The sequence below is a fragment of the Mixophyes fleayi genome, chromosome 6 (genome assembly GCF_038048845.1).
Source record: "Mixophyes fleayi isolate aMixFle1 chromosome 6, aMixFle1.hap1, whole genome shotgun sequence".
NCBI lineage: Eukaryota > Metazoa > Chordata > Amphibia > Anura > Limnodynastidae > Mixophyes > Mixophyes fleayi.
Genome location: NC_134407.1, coordinates 220961648 through 220975447, shown reverse-complemented (window position 1 = coordinate 220975447; position 13800 = coordinate 220961648). Strand labels below are relative to the sequence as shown.

Genomic DNA, 13800 nt, shown 5'->3' with positions numbered 1-13800 from the left:
GGCTGCTTCATAATGTCCCCTGGCTGGCAAAATGTTTAGGGGAGAACACGGTGTCTTTTTCACCTGATGCACTAAGTTTCTTGGCAGACCACTGCATCTACGGTCCTCAACATTGCCTGGATCTGTTCCAGTTAATGACTGTGTTTCAACCTACATATGAAAATGATGATCATTATCACATTTTTGGTATGATTGGTTAATCATACACCTGACTATAATCCCACAAAATCCCTGACTGTGTCAAAGTGTACCTAGAAGAATTGATGCTGTTTTGAAGGCAAAGGGTGGTCGCACGAAATATTGATTTGATTTCGATTTTTCTTCTGTGCATTCACTTTGAATTTTGTTAATTGATAAAAATAAACTATTAACATTTCTACTTTCAAAAGAATTCTTACGTTGCAGCATTTTTTCCACATCTGCCTAAAATATTTGCACAGTATTGTATATAACTTACCTCTCCTGCATCTCCTTCCATCTTCAGTGGGCCCACTGTTCTGTGTCATCTGTCTACAGCCGGCCTACACATATGAATCACCTGCTTTGCACAGAGTAGTGCTGTAAAAGGATGGACCTCCTATGCCACCCTGTCAGTGTTACTGGAGACTGGCTGGGTTTGCCATGCTACCGTCCCCTTTCCTTATACCAAATGCGCCCCTCCTGTCTTAGTAGGAGGAGCCTGCTGCCACCACTAGGCTCCTACACCGTCGCTTCCTTCTGGGAAACTTTCAATGCTGGTATACCCCTGACCTCTTTCTTTAGATCAGGGTTGCTGTAGATGGTTCTACCACACTGGTCATAGTTGCAATGTAGGGAACAGAGCATTGGTACTGGAAAGCTGGGTCCCAACCTCAGAACAGGATAACGGATTTGATTGGGCAAATCGGTAGGTCACAGGAAATGCTGCGGTAAGTAGGCGCCTTGAAGCAAGTAAGAAAGATCTTGAAGCAGTGATGTGTTAGTAGCTCATGCAGTCCTAATAAGGACAGTTACACCTGCCAGTTTGTGGTACTAGCGTTCTTTCCAGAAGTTACCAGTGGGAGCTTCCACCTGCATAGTTGCCCCAACAGGCAGCCTCAGTGCAATAACTGCTTGAGGGGCATTCAGTGGAGTAGACGCAGGACCAAGCTCCAGGAGAGGCAGTCTGTGGCCTGGTGCCCAGGGATCTGGCTGCCCACCCCCTAGAGCCATATTCAGCTACCAGTTCAAGGTCCTTGTAAGTAGCCTCTGTGCTCTGAAAGCTAGCAAATACAATATTTTCTTTTGGTTAGCCAATAAAGGTATCACTCCTATAATACTTTAGACTTTTTTGACACAAAAGTATCTAACATCACATAGGTGGTAGATTCCAAGATTAAATCTTGGTGGCACCAGCAGAGGCTGGGCCCCCCTCCCCCTGGCAGCTGGTGAACACTCCTCCCTGCCACTAGCAACAGTGTTAAATGTGTAAAACTCCTCCAGGCTGATATACATGCTAGGTGCATGAATCAGCCTGGATCACCTCCTGCCAGCATGTGAGCCAAAAACTGTATAACAAGAGCTGTACTGTGCATATTAAGGTATTAACAGAGATAGGAGCGATATAACTGAGAATTCCCAGAATCCCTCACCTCTCCAATCAGCAGGTAGATGATTTCCAGGTTGAGATTTAATATCCTCTCCGTCATGTGACTCCTGTCCTTGTCCATCCTGAGGGATTTACACAGGATGAGGGGCACCCTCATGTGACGTCTAATAAAAACTCTCTGGTTCTTCACAGCTCAATTGTCTAGGAATAAGTATAATAATAAAAATAATAAACATCAGAGTACACATATAACATATATATGTATAGTCTACATTACGTGCCAAACCCCAGCCTCACTACATAAGAAATCTCATACTGTCTGCCTAATACGAACCTGTTATGTCAGCCACTTTTGTACTCTCACTTCTGGATCCCGGAGCAAAGTGTTATGATGTCATATACACAGACGCATATCTATCATATCCTAGTGCTCACTTCTACCTAGCTAGTCCCCCACCCATCTGCTTCCTTCCTTTGTGCATTCTACTTTCATGGTAATCACTTTACGTTAGCGGTCTCTACTCTCAGACTTGGGTATATTATTAAGCTTCTTTATAGTAGGTAAATATTCATGCTTTTTCTTGCAGATAATTTTGTCATAACTTGGCACCTATATGAGTTGGAGCTTATTGGACACCCATGTGGGTTTAGTATTGGGTGAGTGGCTTTTATAGGCTAAAAAATCAGACATGGCTGCCTTCCTCTGTAGGGAAAAGAGACATCTATGAATGGTATTTGGAACGCCTTAGAATCTGCACATGTAAAGGTATTGGTGAAATGACAATAAAGATAAATACAGATTAAGAAGCTTATTGAGGAGGGACCTCTGTGTGGTTGAGCTGTGGAACGGACATGTCCTCTTCATTATTCAGCCTCCTAAATCTGACTAATAGGTAAATAAAGGTGGCAGGAACACGGTATAAACATAGAACAAATGGGTCTAGTCTCCGTCCCCCACAATCTTTCACCATTGGGATGAAGCGACTCCTGCATTCTCCTACTACCATACAGACATACATGAGATATGACTGTCCTCCTGTATGTACAGGACACTGTATATATTATAGATTTATTGATAGGACACTGTATATACTATAGATATAGATGTAAGGACAGGACACTGTATATACTATAGATATAAGGACAGGACACTGTATATACTATAGATATAGATGTAAGGACAGGACACTGTATATACTATAGATATAGATGTAAGGACAGGACACTGTATATACTATAGATGTAGGGACAGGACACTGTATATACTATAGATATAGATGTAGGGACAGGACACTATATATACTATAGATATAGATGTAGGGATAGGACACTGTATATACACTATAGATATAGATATAAGGACAGGACACTGTATATACTATAGATATAGATGTAGGGATAGGACACTGTATATACTATAGATATAGATATAAGGACAGGACACTGTATATACTATAGATATAGATGTAAGGACAGGACACTGTATATACTATATATATATAGATGTAGGGACAGGACACTGTATATACTATACATATAGATGTAGGGACAGGACACTGTATATACTGTAGATATAAGGACAGGACACTGTATATACTATAGATATAGATGTAAGGACAGGACACTGTATATACTATAGATATAGACATAAGGACAGGACACTGTATATACTATAGATATAGATGTAGGGACAGGACACTGTATATACTATAGATATAGACATAAGGACAGGACACTGTATATACTATAGATATAGATGTAAGGACAGGACACTGTATATACTATAGATATAGATGTAAGGACAGGACACAGTATATACTTAAGATATAGATGTAAGGACAGGACACTGTATATACTACGAGACTGAAGTTAGCTTCTTATTCGGCCAGCTTCTTATTCGTTTCCAATGCAGGCTCCAGCTTCTTATTCCGAAAAGCTTTTTTTTAAAGTATTAAATCAATTTGGATCACTGATTTCACGTCAAATTAACACTACAGGGGGTTCCTTATACAAAATGCATTACTATTTTGCCTGACCCAACAAGGTTATGGGCATGCAATGAGGTGGCAAAGTGGGCAAAGATAGCAATTTGAGCATTTTGAATAAGTAGCTGCAGATTTGCAAGGGTTAAATGCCGTTGGGCCAGGCAAAAGACAGGTGTTTTATATGTAACTGACCACCCTGTGTTGATTGCCACTGTCAAATTGCTGGCCCAACGGCATTTAACCCTTGCAAATCTGCAGCTACTTATTCAAAATGCTCAAATTGCTATCTGTGCCCACTTTGCCACCTGATTTCATGGCAAAAACAGGGTTGGGCCAGGCAAAAGACAGATGTTTTATATGTAACTGACCACCCTGTGTTAATTGCCACTGTCAAATTGCTGGTCCAACGGCATTTAACACTTGCAAATCTGCAGCTACTTATTCAAAATGCTCAAATTGCTATCTGTGCCCACTTTGCCACCTGATTGCATGCCCAAAACAGCGTTGGGCCAGGCAAAAGACAGATGTTTTATATGTAACTGACCACCCTGTGTTAATTGCCACTGTCAAATTGCTGGCCCAACGGCATTTAACCCTTGCAAATCTGCAGCTACTTATTCAAAATGCTCAAATTGCTATCTGTGCCCACTTTGCCACCTGATTGCATGGCCAAAACAGCGTTGGGCCAGGCAAAAGACAGATGTTTTATATGTAACTGACCTCCCTGTGTTGATTGCCACTGTCAAATTGCTGGCCCAACGGCATTTAACCCTTGCAAATCTGCAGCTACTTATTCAAAATGCTCAAATTGCTATCTGTGCCCACTTTGCCACCTGATTGCATGCCTAAAACAGCGTTGGGCCAGGCAAAAGACAGATGTTTTATATGTAACTGACCACCCTGTGTTGATTGCCACTGTCAAATTGCTGGCCCAACGGCATTTAACCCTTGCAAATCTGCAGCTACTTATTCAAAATGCTCAAATTGCTATCTGTGCCCACTTTGCCACCTGATTGCATGCCCAAAACAGCGTTGGGCCAGGCAAAAAACAGATGTTTTATATGTAACTGACCACCCTGTGTTGATTGCCACTGTCAAATTGCTGCCCCAACGGCATTTAACCCCTGCAAATCTGCAGCTACTTATTCAAAATGCTAAAATATGGTGACTTTGCCCACTTTGCCCCCTGATTTCATGCCCATAACCTTGTTGGGTCAGGCAAAATAGTAATGCATTTTGTATAAGGAACCCCCTGTAGTGTTAATTTGACGTGAAATCAGTGATCCAAATCGATTTAATACTTTAAAAAAAGCTTTTCTGAATAAGAAGCTGGAGCCTGAATTGGAAACGAATAAGAAGCTGGCCGAATAAGAAGCTAACTTCAGCCTCGTGTATATACTATAGATATAGATGTAGGGACAGGACACTGTATATACTATAGATATAGATGTAAGGACAGGACACTGTATATACTATAGATATAGATGTAGGGACAGGACACTGTATATACTATAGATATAGATGTAGGGACAGGACACTGTATATACTATAGATATAGATGTAAGGACAGGACACTGTATATACTATAGATATAGATGTAGGGACAGGACACTGTATATACTATAGATATAGATGTAGGGACAGGACACTGTATATACTATAGATATAGATGTAGGGACAGGACACTGTATATACTATAGATATAGATATAGATATAAGGACAGGACACTGTATATACTATAGATATAAGGACAGGACACTGTATATACTATAGATATAGATGTAGGGACAGGACACTGTATATACTATAGATATAGATGTAGGGACAGGACACTGTATATACTATAGATATAAGGACAGGACACTGTATATACTATAGATATAGATATAAGGACAGGACACTGTATATACTATAGATATAGATATAAGGACAGGACACTGTATATACTATAGACATAAGGACAGGACACTGTATATACTATAGATATAGATATAAGGACAGGACACTGTATATACTATAGATATAAATGTAGGGACAGGACACTGTATATACTATAGATATAGATGTAGGGACAGGACACTGTATATACTATAGATATAGATGTAAGGACAGGACACTGTATATACTATAGATATAGATGTAGGGACAGGACACTGTATATACTATAGATATAGATGTAGGGACAGGACACTGTATTTACTATAGATATAGATGTAAGGACAGGACACTGTATATACTATAGATATAGATGTAGGGACAGGACACTGTATATACTATAGATATAGATGTAGGGACAGGACACTGTATATACTATAGATATAGATGTAGGGACAGGACACTGTATATACTATAGATATAGATATAAGGACAGGACACTGTATATACTATAGATATAGATGTAAGGACAGGACACTGTATATACTATAGATGTAGGGACAGGACACTGTATATACTATAGATATAAGGACAGGACACTGTATATACTATAGATATAGATATAAGGACAGGACACTGTATATACTATAGATATAAGGACAGGACACTGTATATACTATAGATATAGATATAAGGACAGGACACTGTATATACTATAGATATAAATGTAGGGACAGGACACTGTATATACTATAGATATAGAGACAGGACACTGTATATACTATAGATATAGATATAAGGACAGGACACTGTATATACTATAGATATAGATGTAGGGACAGGACACTGTATATACTATAGATATAAGGACAGGACACTGTATATACTATAGCTATAAGGACAGGACACTGTATATACTATAGATATAAGGACAGGACACTGTATATACTATAGATATAGATATAAGGACAGGACACTGTATATACTATATAGATATAAGGACAGGACACTGTATATACTATAGATCTAGATGTAAGGACAGGACACTGTATATACTATAGATCTAGATGTAAGGACAGGACACTGTATATACTATAGATATAGATGTAAGGACAGGACACTGTATATACTATAGATATAGATGTAAGGACAGGACACTGTATATACTATAGATATAGATATAAGGACAGGACACTGTATATACTATAGATATAGATGTAAGGACAGGACACTGTATATACTATAGATATAGATGTAAGGACAGGACACTGTATATACTATAGATGTAGATATAGACAACACTATTAGACTATAGGGGCTGAACATGATGTATAATACGGGATGTAGCGCTTAGGGTGATTATAACTCACAATATATAAATATAATAACAGGACACAGTCCCGCCATATTACCCGCTGCCAGTCTCAGCAATGTCTCCACTGTACTGGAAGCTGTAATAAACCACTTCCTGCTCGGGCAGCCACCTGACTTCCGGGCAGTACCGTCACATGACTCTCTGTCTGCAGGGTCACTTGACTTCCGGGCTGTACGGTCACCTGACCTCTGGCTGTACGGTCACATGACTTCTGGTCCGTTGGGTCACGTGACGTCTTCTGAGCTGTTCTGCTCCTTCTCCATCTCTCCCATGCAGACATCCGGGACATTAGATGAGGACAGAGCTGTGTGACTGTAATGTCTATGGGTCAGGTGTAGTGATATAACTTATTATACCCAGTAATGTCATCCTGGTCACTGCACAGACTGCAATATAACAGGAGACTATTATATCCCTGATGTGGGCACCAGAGGAGTTTTACTGTCTAGTGATAGAGGAGGAACAGGTCCATAAAGGTATCAGAGGTGCCACTAATGATGGAGAACACAATGACACATAGAGAATATTTATTTCAATCTTCTAAAACCTTTCTCAAAAGTAAAAAAAACAATTCAGTTAAAATATCAGGGCAATGTCCAGCCAATCTCTAAAAGTCACATCATAGTAAATTAAAAACAGTCTATATGTAGAACAGATCCAGTTGATGAATTCAGATTGCCCAGGAGTACTTAATCAGACTGCAATAAAAACTTAAGTGACTTGTACAATACAATGTACAGTCATGGCCAAACGTTTTGAGAATGATTATTTTTCACAAATTCCGCTGCCTCAGTTTTTATGATGGCAATTCACATGTACTCCAGAATGTCACGAAGAGTGATCAGATTAATTTTAAAGTCCCTCTTTGCCGTGACAATGAACTTTATCCCCAAAACAACACTTCCGCTGCATTTCAGCCCTGCCACAAAAGGACCAGCTGACATCAGGTCAGTGAATCTCTCCTTGGCACAAATTAGAGTGTTGACGAGGGCAAGGCTGGAGATCACTCTGTCATGCTGATTGAGTTAGAATAACAGACTGAAAGCTTTAAAAGGAAGGTGGTGCTTGAAATCATTGTTCTTCCTCTGTTAACCAGGGTTATCTGCAAGAAAACCTTGCTTTGCACAAAGGGTCTTCACAGGCAAGGATATTGCTGCTAGTAAAATTGCACCTAAATCAACCATTTATTGGATCATCAAGAACTTCAAGGAGAGAGGTTCAATAGTAGTGAAGAAGGCTTCAGGGTGGCCAAGAACTTCCAGCAAGCGCCAGGACTGTCTCCTAAAGTCGATTCAGCTGCAGGATCGGGACATCAGCAATGCAGAGCTTGCTCAGGAATGGCAGCAAGCAGGTGTGAGTGCATCTGCACGCACAGTGAGGCGAAGACTTTTGGAGGATGGCCTGGTGTCAAGAAGACCAGCAAAGAAGCAACTTCTCTCCAGGAAAAACATCAGGGACAGACTGATATTCTGCAAAAGGTACAGGGATTGATTTTCTCTGATGAATCCCCTTTCAGATTGTTTGGTGGATCTCGAAAAAAGCTTGTCCGGAGAAGGAATGGTGAGTGCTACCATCAGTCCTGTGTCATGCCAAAAGTAAAGCATCCTGAGACCATTCATGTGTGGGGTTGCTTCTCAGCCAAGGGAGTGAGCTCACTCACAATTTTGCACAGCCATGAATAAAGAATGATACCAAAACATCCTCCAAGAACAACTTCTCCCAACCATCCAATAACAGTTTGGTGATAAACAATGCCTTTTCCAGCATGATGGAGCACCTTGCCATAAGGCAAAAGTGATAACTAAGTGGCTCGGGGATCAAAACATCAACATTTGAGTCCGTGGTCAGGAAACTCCCTAGACCTTAATCCCATTGAGAACTTGTGGTCAATCCAAAGAAGGTGGGTGGACAAACAAAAACCCACAAAATTCTAAAAAACTCCCAAGCATTGATCAGGCAAGAATGGGCGGCCATCAGTCAGTCTGTAGCCTATAAGTTGATTGACAGCATGCCAGGGCGAATTGCAGAGGTCTTCAAAACAGAAGGATCAACACTGCAAATATTGACTCTTTGCATAAACTTAATGTCATTGTGAATAAAAGTCTTTGACACTTATGAAATGCTTGTAAAGTTTACTTCAGTATACCTGTAAGGAATTACCTTGACATTTGCACCTCCGACCCCTAGAGGTCTCTGTATTTGCAAACTTAATACATAATATTATTGGGGATGTGCCACGAGTACTATTGATAACCAGTGTGGAGGGTTTTCTCTTTCCAACCATTGACCATATGTAGCTCTAGACTTTCTTGGAACTTTGTGTTTAAACCTTGGCCTTCTACCCCTCCAGCCAAAGGAGTGCAGTTTTCTTCAATTCCTGGTTGGTGTCAAGTCAGGTCCACCACACCACCTCCAGAGTACCATGTCGCAGGATCTAACGCCACAAGGGTGGGGGAAGAAAGAGAAGAAGGAAAAACAAAGCATGAGAACAATAAAAAAAATAAAAGCCCAAGAATGTCCAGCAACACCAGGACCATCTCCTAAATTTGATTCAGCTGTGGGATCGGGGCACCACCAGTGCAGAGCTTGCTCAGGAATGGCAGCAGGCATGTGTGAGTGCATCTACACGTACAATGAGGCGAAGACTTTTGAAGGATGGCCTGATGTCAAGAAGGCCAGCAAAGAAGCCACTTCTTTCCAGGAGAAACATCAGGGACAGACTGATATTCTGCAAAAGGTACAGGGATTGCACTGCTGAGGACTGGGAAAAATAAATTTTCTCTGATGAATTCCACTTCAGATTGTTTGGGGCATCTGGAAAAACGCTTGTCCAGAGAAGGAAATTTGAGCACTACCATCAGTCCTGTGTCATGCCAACTGTAAAGCATCCTGAGACCATTTATGTGTGGGGTTGCTTCTCAGTCAAGGGAGTGGGCTCACTCACAATTTTGCCTAAGAACACAGCCATGAATAAACAATGGTACCAAAACATCCTCCAAGAGCAACTTATCCCAACCATCCAAGAACAGTTTGGTGACAAACAATGCCTTTTCCAGCATGATGGAGCACCTTGTCATAAGTTGTAACTAAGTGGCTCAGGGATCAAAACATCAACATTTTGGGTCCATGACCAGGAAACTCCCCAGACCTTAATCCCATTGAGAACTTGTGGTCAATCCTCAAGAGGCGGGTGGACAAACAAAACCCACAAATTCTGACTCCAAGCATTGATTAGGCAAGAATGGGCGGCCATCAGTCAGCATGTGGCCCAGAAGTTGATTGACAGCATGCCAGGGTCTAAATGCAGAGGTCTTCAAAAAGAAGGGTCAACACTGCAAATATTGACTCTCTGCATAAACTTAATGTAATTGTCAATAAAAGCCTTTGACACTTATGAAATGCTTGTAAATTTACTTCAGTATACCACAGCAACATCTGACAAAAAGGTCTAAAAACACTGAAGCAGCAAACTGTGTGAAAACCAATACTTGTGTCATTGTCAAAACTTTTGGCCATGACTCTATTATTACAGCCTTCATATCGGAACTTGTTTTGTTAACATGTTTTTCATATCACAGCCTTCATATTGAATTATGCTTATTACCCTGTATACTAACTCTTGCTTGTTATATATTTTCATTCAAAGAATGTCATACAAATAAGGCCATATCTTTAACTCATACTTTGTCAGTTCCACGGACATGGCGCCAGCCTGAAATGTAGGTAAGTGAACTTAAAATGTTGGCTCAGTGCACAAAATCTGAAAAATGTCCTGTGATTAACAGCCACAAGGATATGAAAATAGGCATCATGAAGATTTATGGATATGAAAAAACTCCCTTCACTTACGTACATGAGGATGGAATTCAGACTCCATGTGGAAATGCCTGGTTGGGACAAACTTGTTGATTCTTTTCAAATCCAGAATTGTGCAAAAAGGACCTGGACACCTTTCTTATCAGGAAAAGTCTGGAGTAGAAACCTGTGTCTTATTGACCTGATACATAAAACACGATCAATGTTTGCAGACTGCTTTGTAGGGCTACTATTTCTGGCCTGGTAGATAGAACTTGTACTGATTAAACTCTATTTCTGTAAAAGTGTGTCTATTTCAAGCCCTACTGGGTGCTATTTCCATTCAGAGTCTGCTATTGCTCTCTGCTACCAGGAGGGTCCCAATGAAGCATCAAATATACTATTAATGCGAATATCATAATAACCATTTAATAACTATCTTCATTATCACTCACCCAGGGTAGAGTCCAATTTAAACCCAGTTCTTAGAAAAATAATTATATTTCAAAGTCTGCACTATTTACTCTGATTACCACAGTATAATATAGGGAATAATACATATATCAAGAAAGGATATCCACAAACATCTCATTGAAGATAATATGTATTCTTTATTAACAATAGATATTATCAGTAAAATTATTTACACATAAAATAGTATAGAAAGCATAATACATTTTACATGAAATACAACACATTGCCTATTCCAGCTGCTTTATCTATGTATAAATGTACCTTTCTTATCTATGTTAATAAGTTAACATGGTAGTACTATATGTGTATATGTATTATAACCACGTGCGGGAACAGGTACCATCTCTTGAGGTAGATGGCGACGAACAACAGCAATAAGTTACTTGAATGCAGGGCTTCCGTTTTAACTGGCCTCAGCCAGTTTTATTAGCATAATCAAAATAAACAAAACATAAATAAAAACCTTGCCTGTCCGGCACCTACTCAAACATTTGTGGAGACCCTCTCTCCTGTGCAGGACCTTATGTCCCACACACAAATCATATACACATCTTATTGCTCACCACAGCAGAGTCTCTCAGGAGGAAACCAACCTCCTCCCCATGTCTGATTGAAGCACAGCTGATGAGGATTGATCAGACCACAAATGGTTTCTCACCTGTGTGAATTTTCTGATGTTCACCAAGACCTGATTTGTGTGTAAAACATTTCCCACACTCAGAACATGAAAATGGCTTCTCACCTGTGTGAGTTTTATAATGTTCACCAAGACTTGATTTGTGTGTAAAACATTTCCCACACTCAGAACACGAAAATGGCTTCTCACCTGTGTGAGTTTTCTGATGTCTAATAAGACCTGATTTGCTTGTAAACCATTTTTCACACTCAGAACATGCAAATGGTTTAATACCTGTGTGAATTCTCTGATGTACAACAAATTGAGATTTATGTGCAAAACATTTCCCACACTCAGAACATGAAAATGGTTTAACACCTGTGTGAATTCTCTGATGTACAACAAGAACAGATTTATCTGTAAAACATCTACCACACTCAGAACATGAATACGGCTTCTCAACTGTGTGAATTTTCTGATGCCTAACAAGAGCCGATTTGTGTGTAAAACATTTCTCACACAGAGAACATGGAAACGCCTTCTCATCTGTGTGAAATCTTTTATGTACAACAAGATATGATTTGTGTGTAAACAATTTCCCACACTCAGAACATGGAAATGGCTTCTCACCTGTGTGAGTTTTATAATGTTCACCAAGATGTGTTTTGAGTGTAAAACATTTCCCACACTCAGAGCATGGAAATGGCTTCTCACCAGTGTGTATTCTCTGATGTGTATAGAGATATGATTTTTGTGCAAAACATTTCCCACACACAGAACATGTAAATGGCTTCTCACCTGTGTGAGTTTTCTGATGTTCACTAAGACCTGATTTATGTGTAAAACATTTCCCACACTCAGAACATGGAAATGGCTTTTCACCTGTGTGAGTTTTATAATGTTCACCAAGATTTGATTTGTATGTAAAACATTTCCCACACTCAGAACATGAAAATGGCTTCTCACCTGTGTGTATTCTCTGATGTCTAACAAGAGTTGATTTGTTTGTAAAACATTTTCCACACTCAGAACATGGAAATGGTTTATCTGTGTGGGTTCTTTGATGTCTAACAAAGATTGACTCATTTATAAAACATTTACCACATTCAGAACAAGGAAACATTGTACCACCTGTATGTCCTATTCCATGTGTAACGATATCGGATTTATCCGGAGAACATTCCTGATGACCACAGGCATCAGATGACTTATCTGCACTGTGAAATACTGGATGTATATTTAGAGTAATTGGGTTTTCTCCTGGAGAATTTTGCGTGATGTTATCATCTATTTTGAAGAGATCTGGTGATAAAATAAGATATCCCTCCGGGGTATTCCTCCTTTTGCATCTATCCGCTGGAAATTAAATAAATGTATGTAAACAGACATTTTATTTTACATTACGGAGCAAGTTTTTATATTATCAGTGAGTTTAAGAAGTTCTTTACTTTCTATTTGCAAACTACGAGCACATTCTTACAATTCTAAATGACTGTTGTGAAACAACTGCGTAACACAACTGCATTAGTAAGCACATTGCATAAACCAAGCCCCAGTGATATGGAGATTGCACAGCCACTATGGACAACTCCAGCCAAAATGTAGTCTTTGGTGAGCAACATTTCCCAAGCATACATATTGCTAGTGAAGCAGTCTCAATATGTCTCTCTAATCAACCTCATGTAGTTTAGCCCTGCAGCCGGAGTCATGCTACTAATTTAGAATGAAGCTTGGATGTAGACACACAGAGAGGGAAGGAGTGCAGCAAAGCAGAATATAGCAAAATAGGGCATCTCAACACAGAACTATGAAGGCACAGAGCGGAGGAGGGCAACAGGACAGAGTATAAGAATGGAGCAAAGCACAGACAGGCATATGCAAAAAGTGGAAAACAGCATAAGGGCTGAGAAGAAGAGAGAGACAGATCAGAAGATAAAGAGCATTCAAGCACAAAATTTGGACGGGAGCAATTGTGCAAGGACAGGTGTGTGGTTATAGTTCTTTGTGTGCAAGAAAGTGGAGACTGTGAAGTGTGTTGTGATGGGTAAATCACATGCTATTTTATTTTATTATTGCAGTGTTACTATAGTGTGGCAATAACAGGCTAGGTGG

The 13800-nt window shown here is 39.9% G+C and overlaps 1 protein-coding gene across 1 annotated transcript in view; it reads right to left on the bottom strand.

Annotated features, from left to right (window-relative positions):
- LOC142160017 (uncharacterized) overlaps positions 1 to 13800 on the bottom strand; it is a 77802-nt gene that overhangs the window by 36505 nt on the left and 27497 nt on the right. The window contains exon 7 of the mRNA XM_075214936.1: positions 11715 to 13044. Within this exon, the coding sequence (XP_075071037.1) occupies positions 11715 to 13044 (1330 nt within the window). The remainder of the gene's footprint in view (positions 1 to 11714; positions 13045 to 13800) is intronic.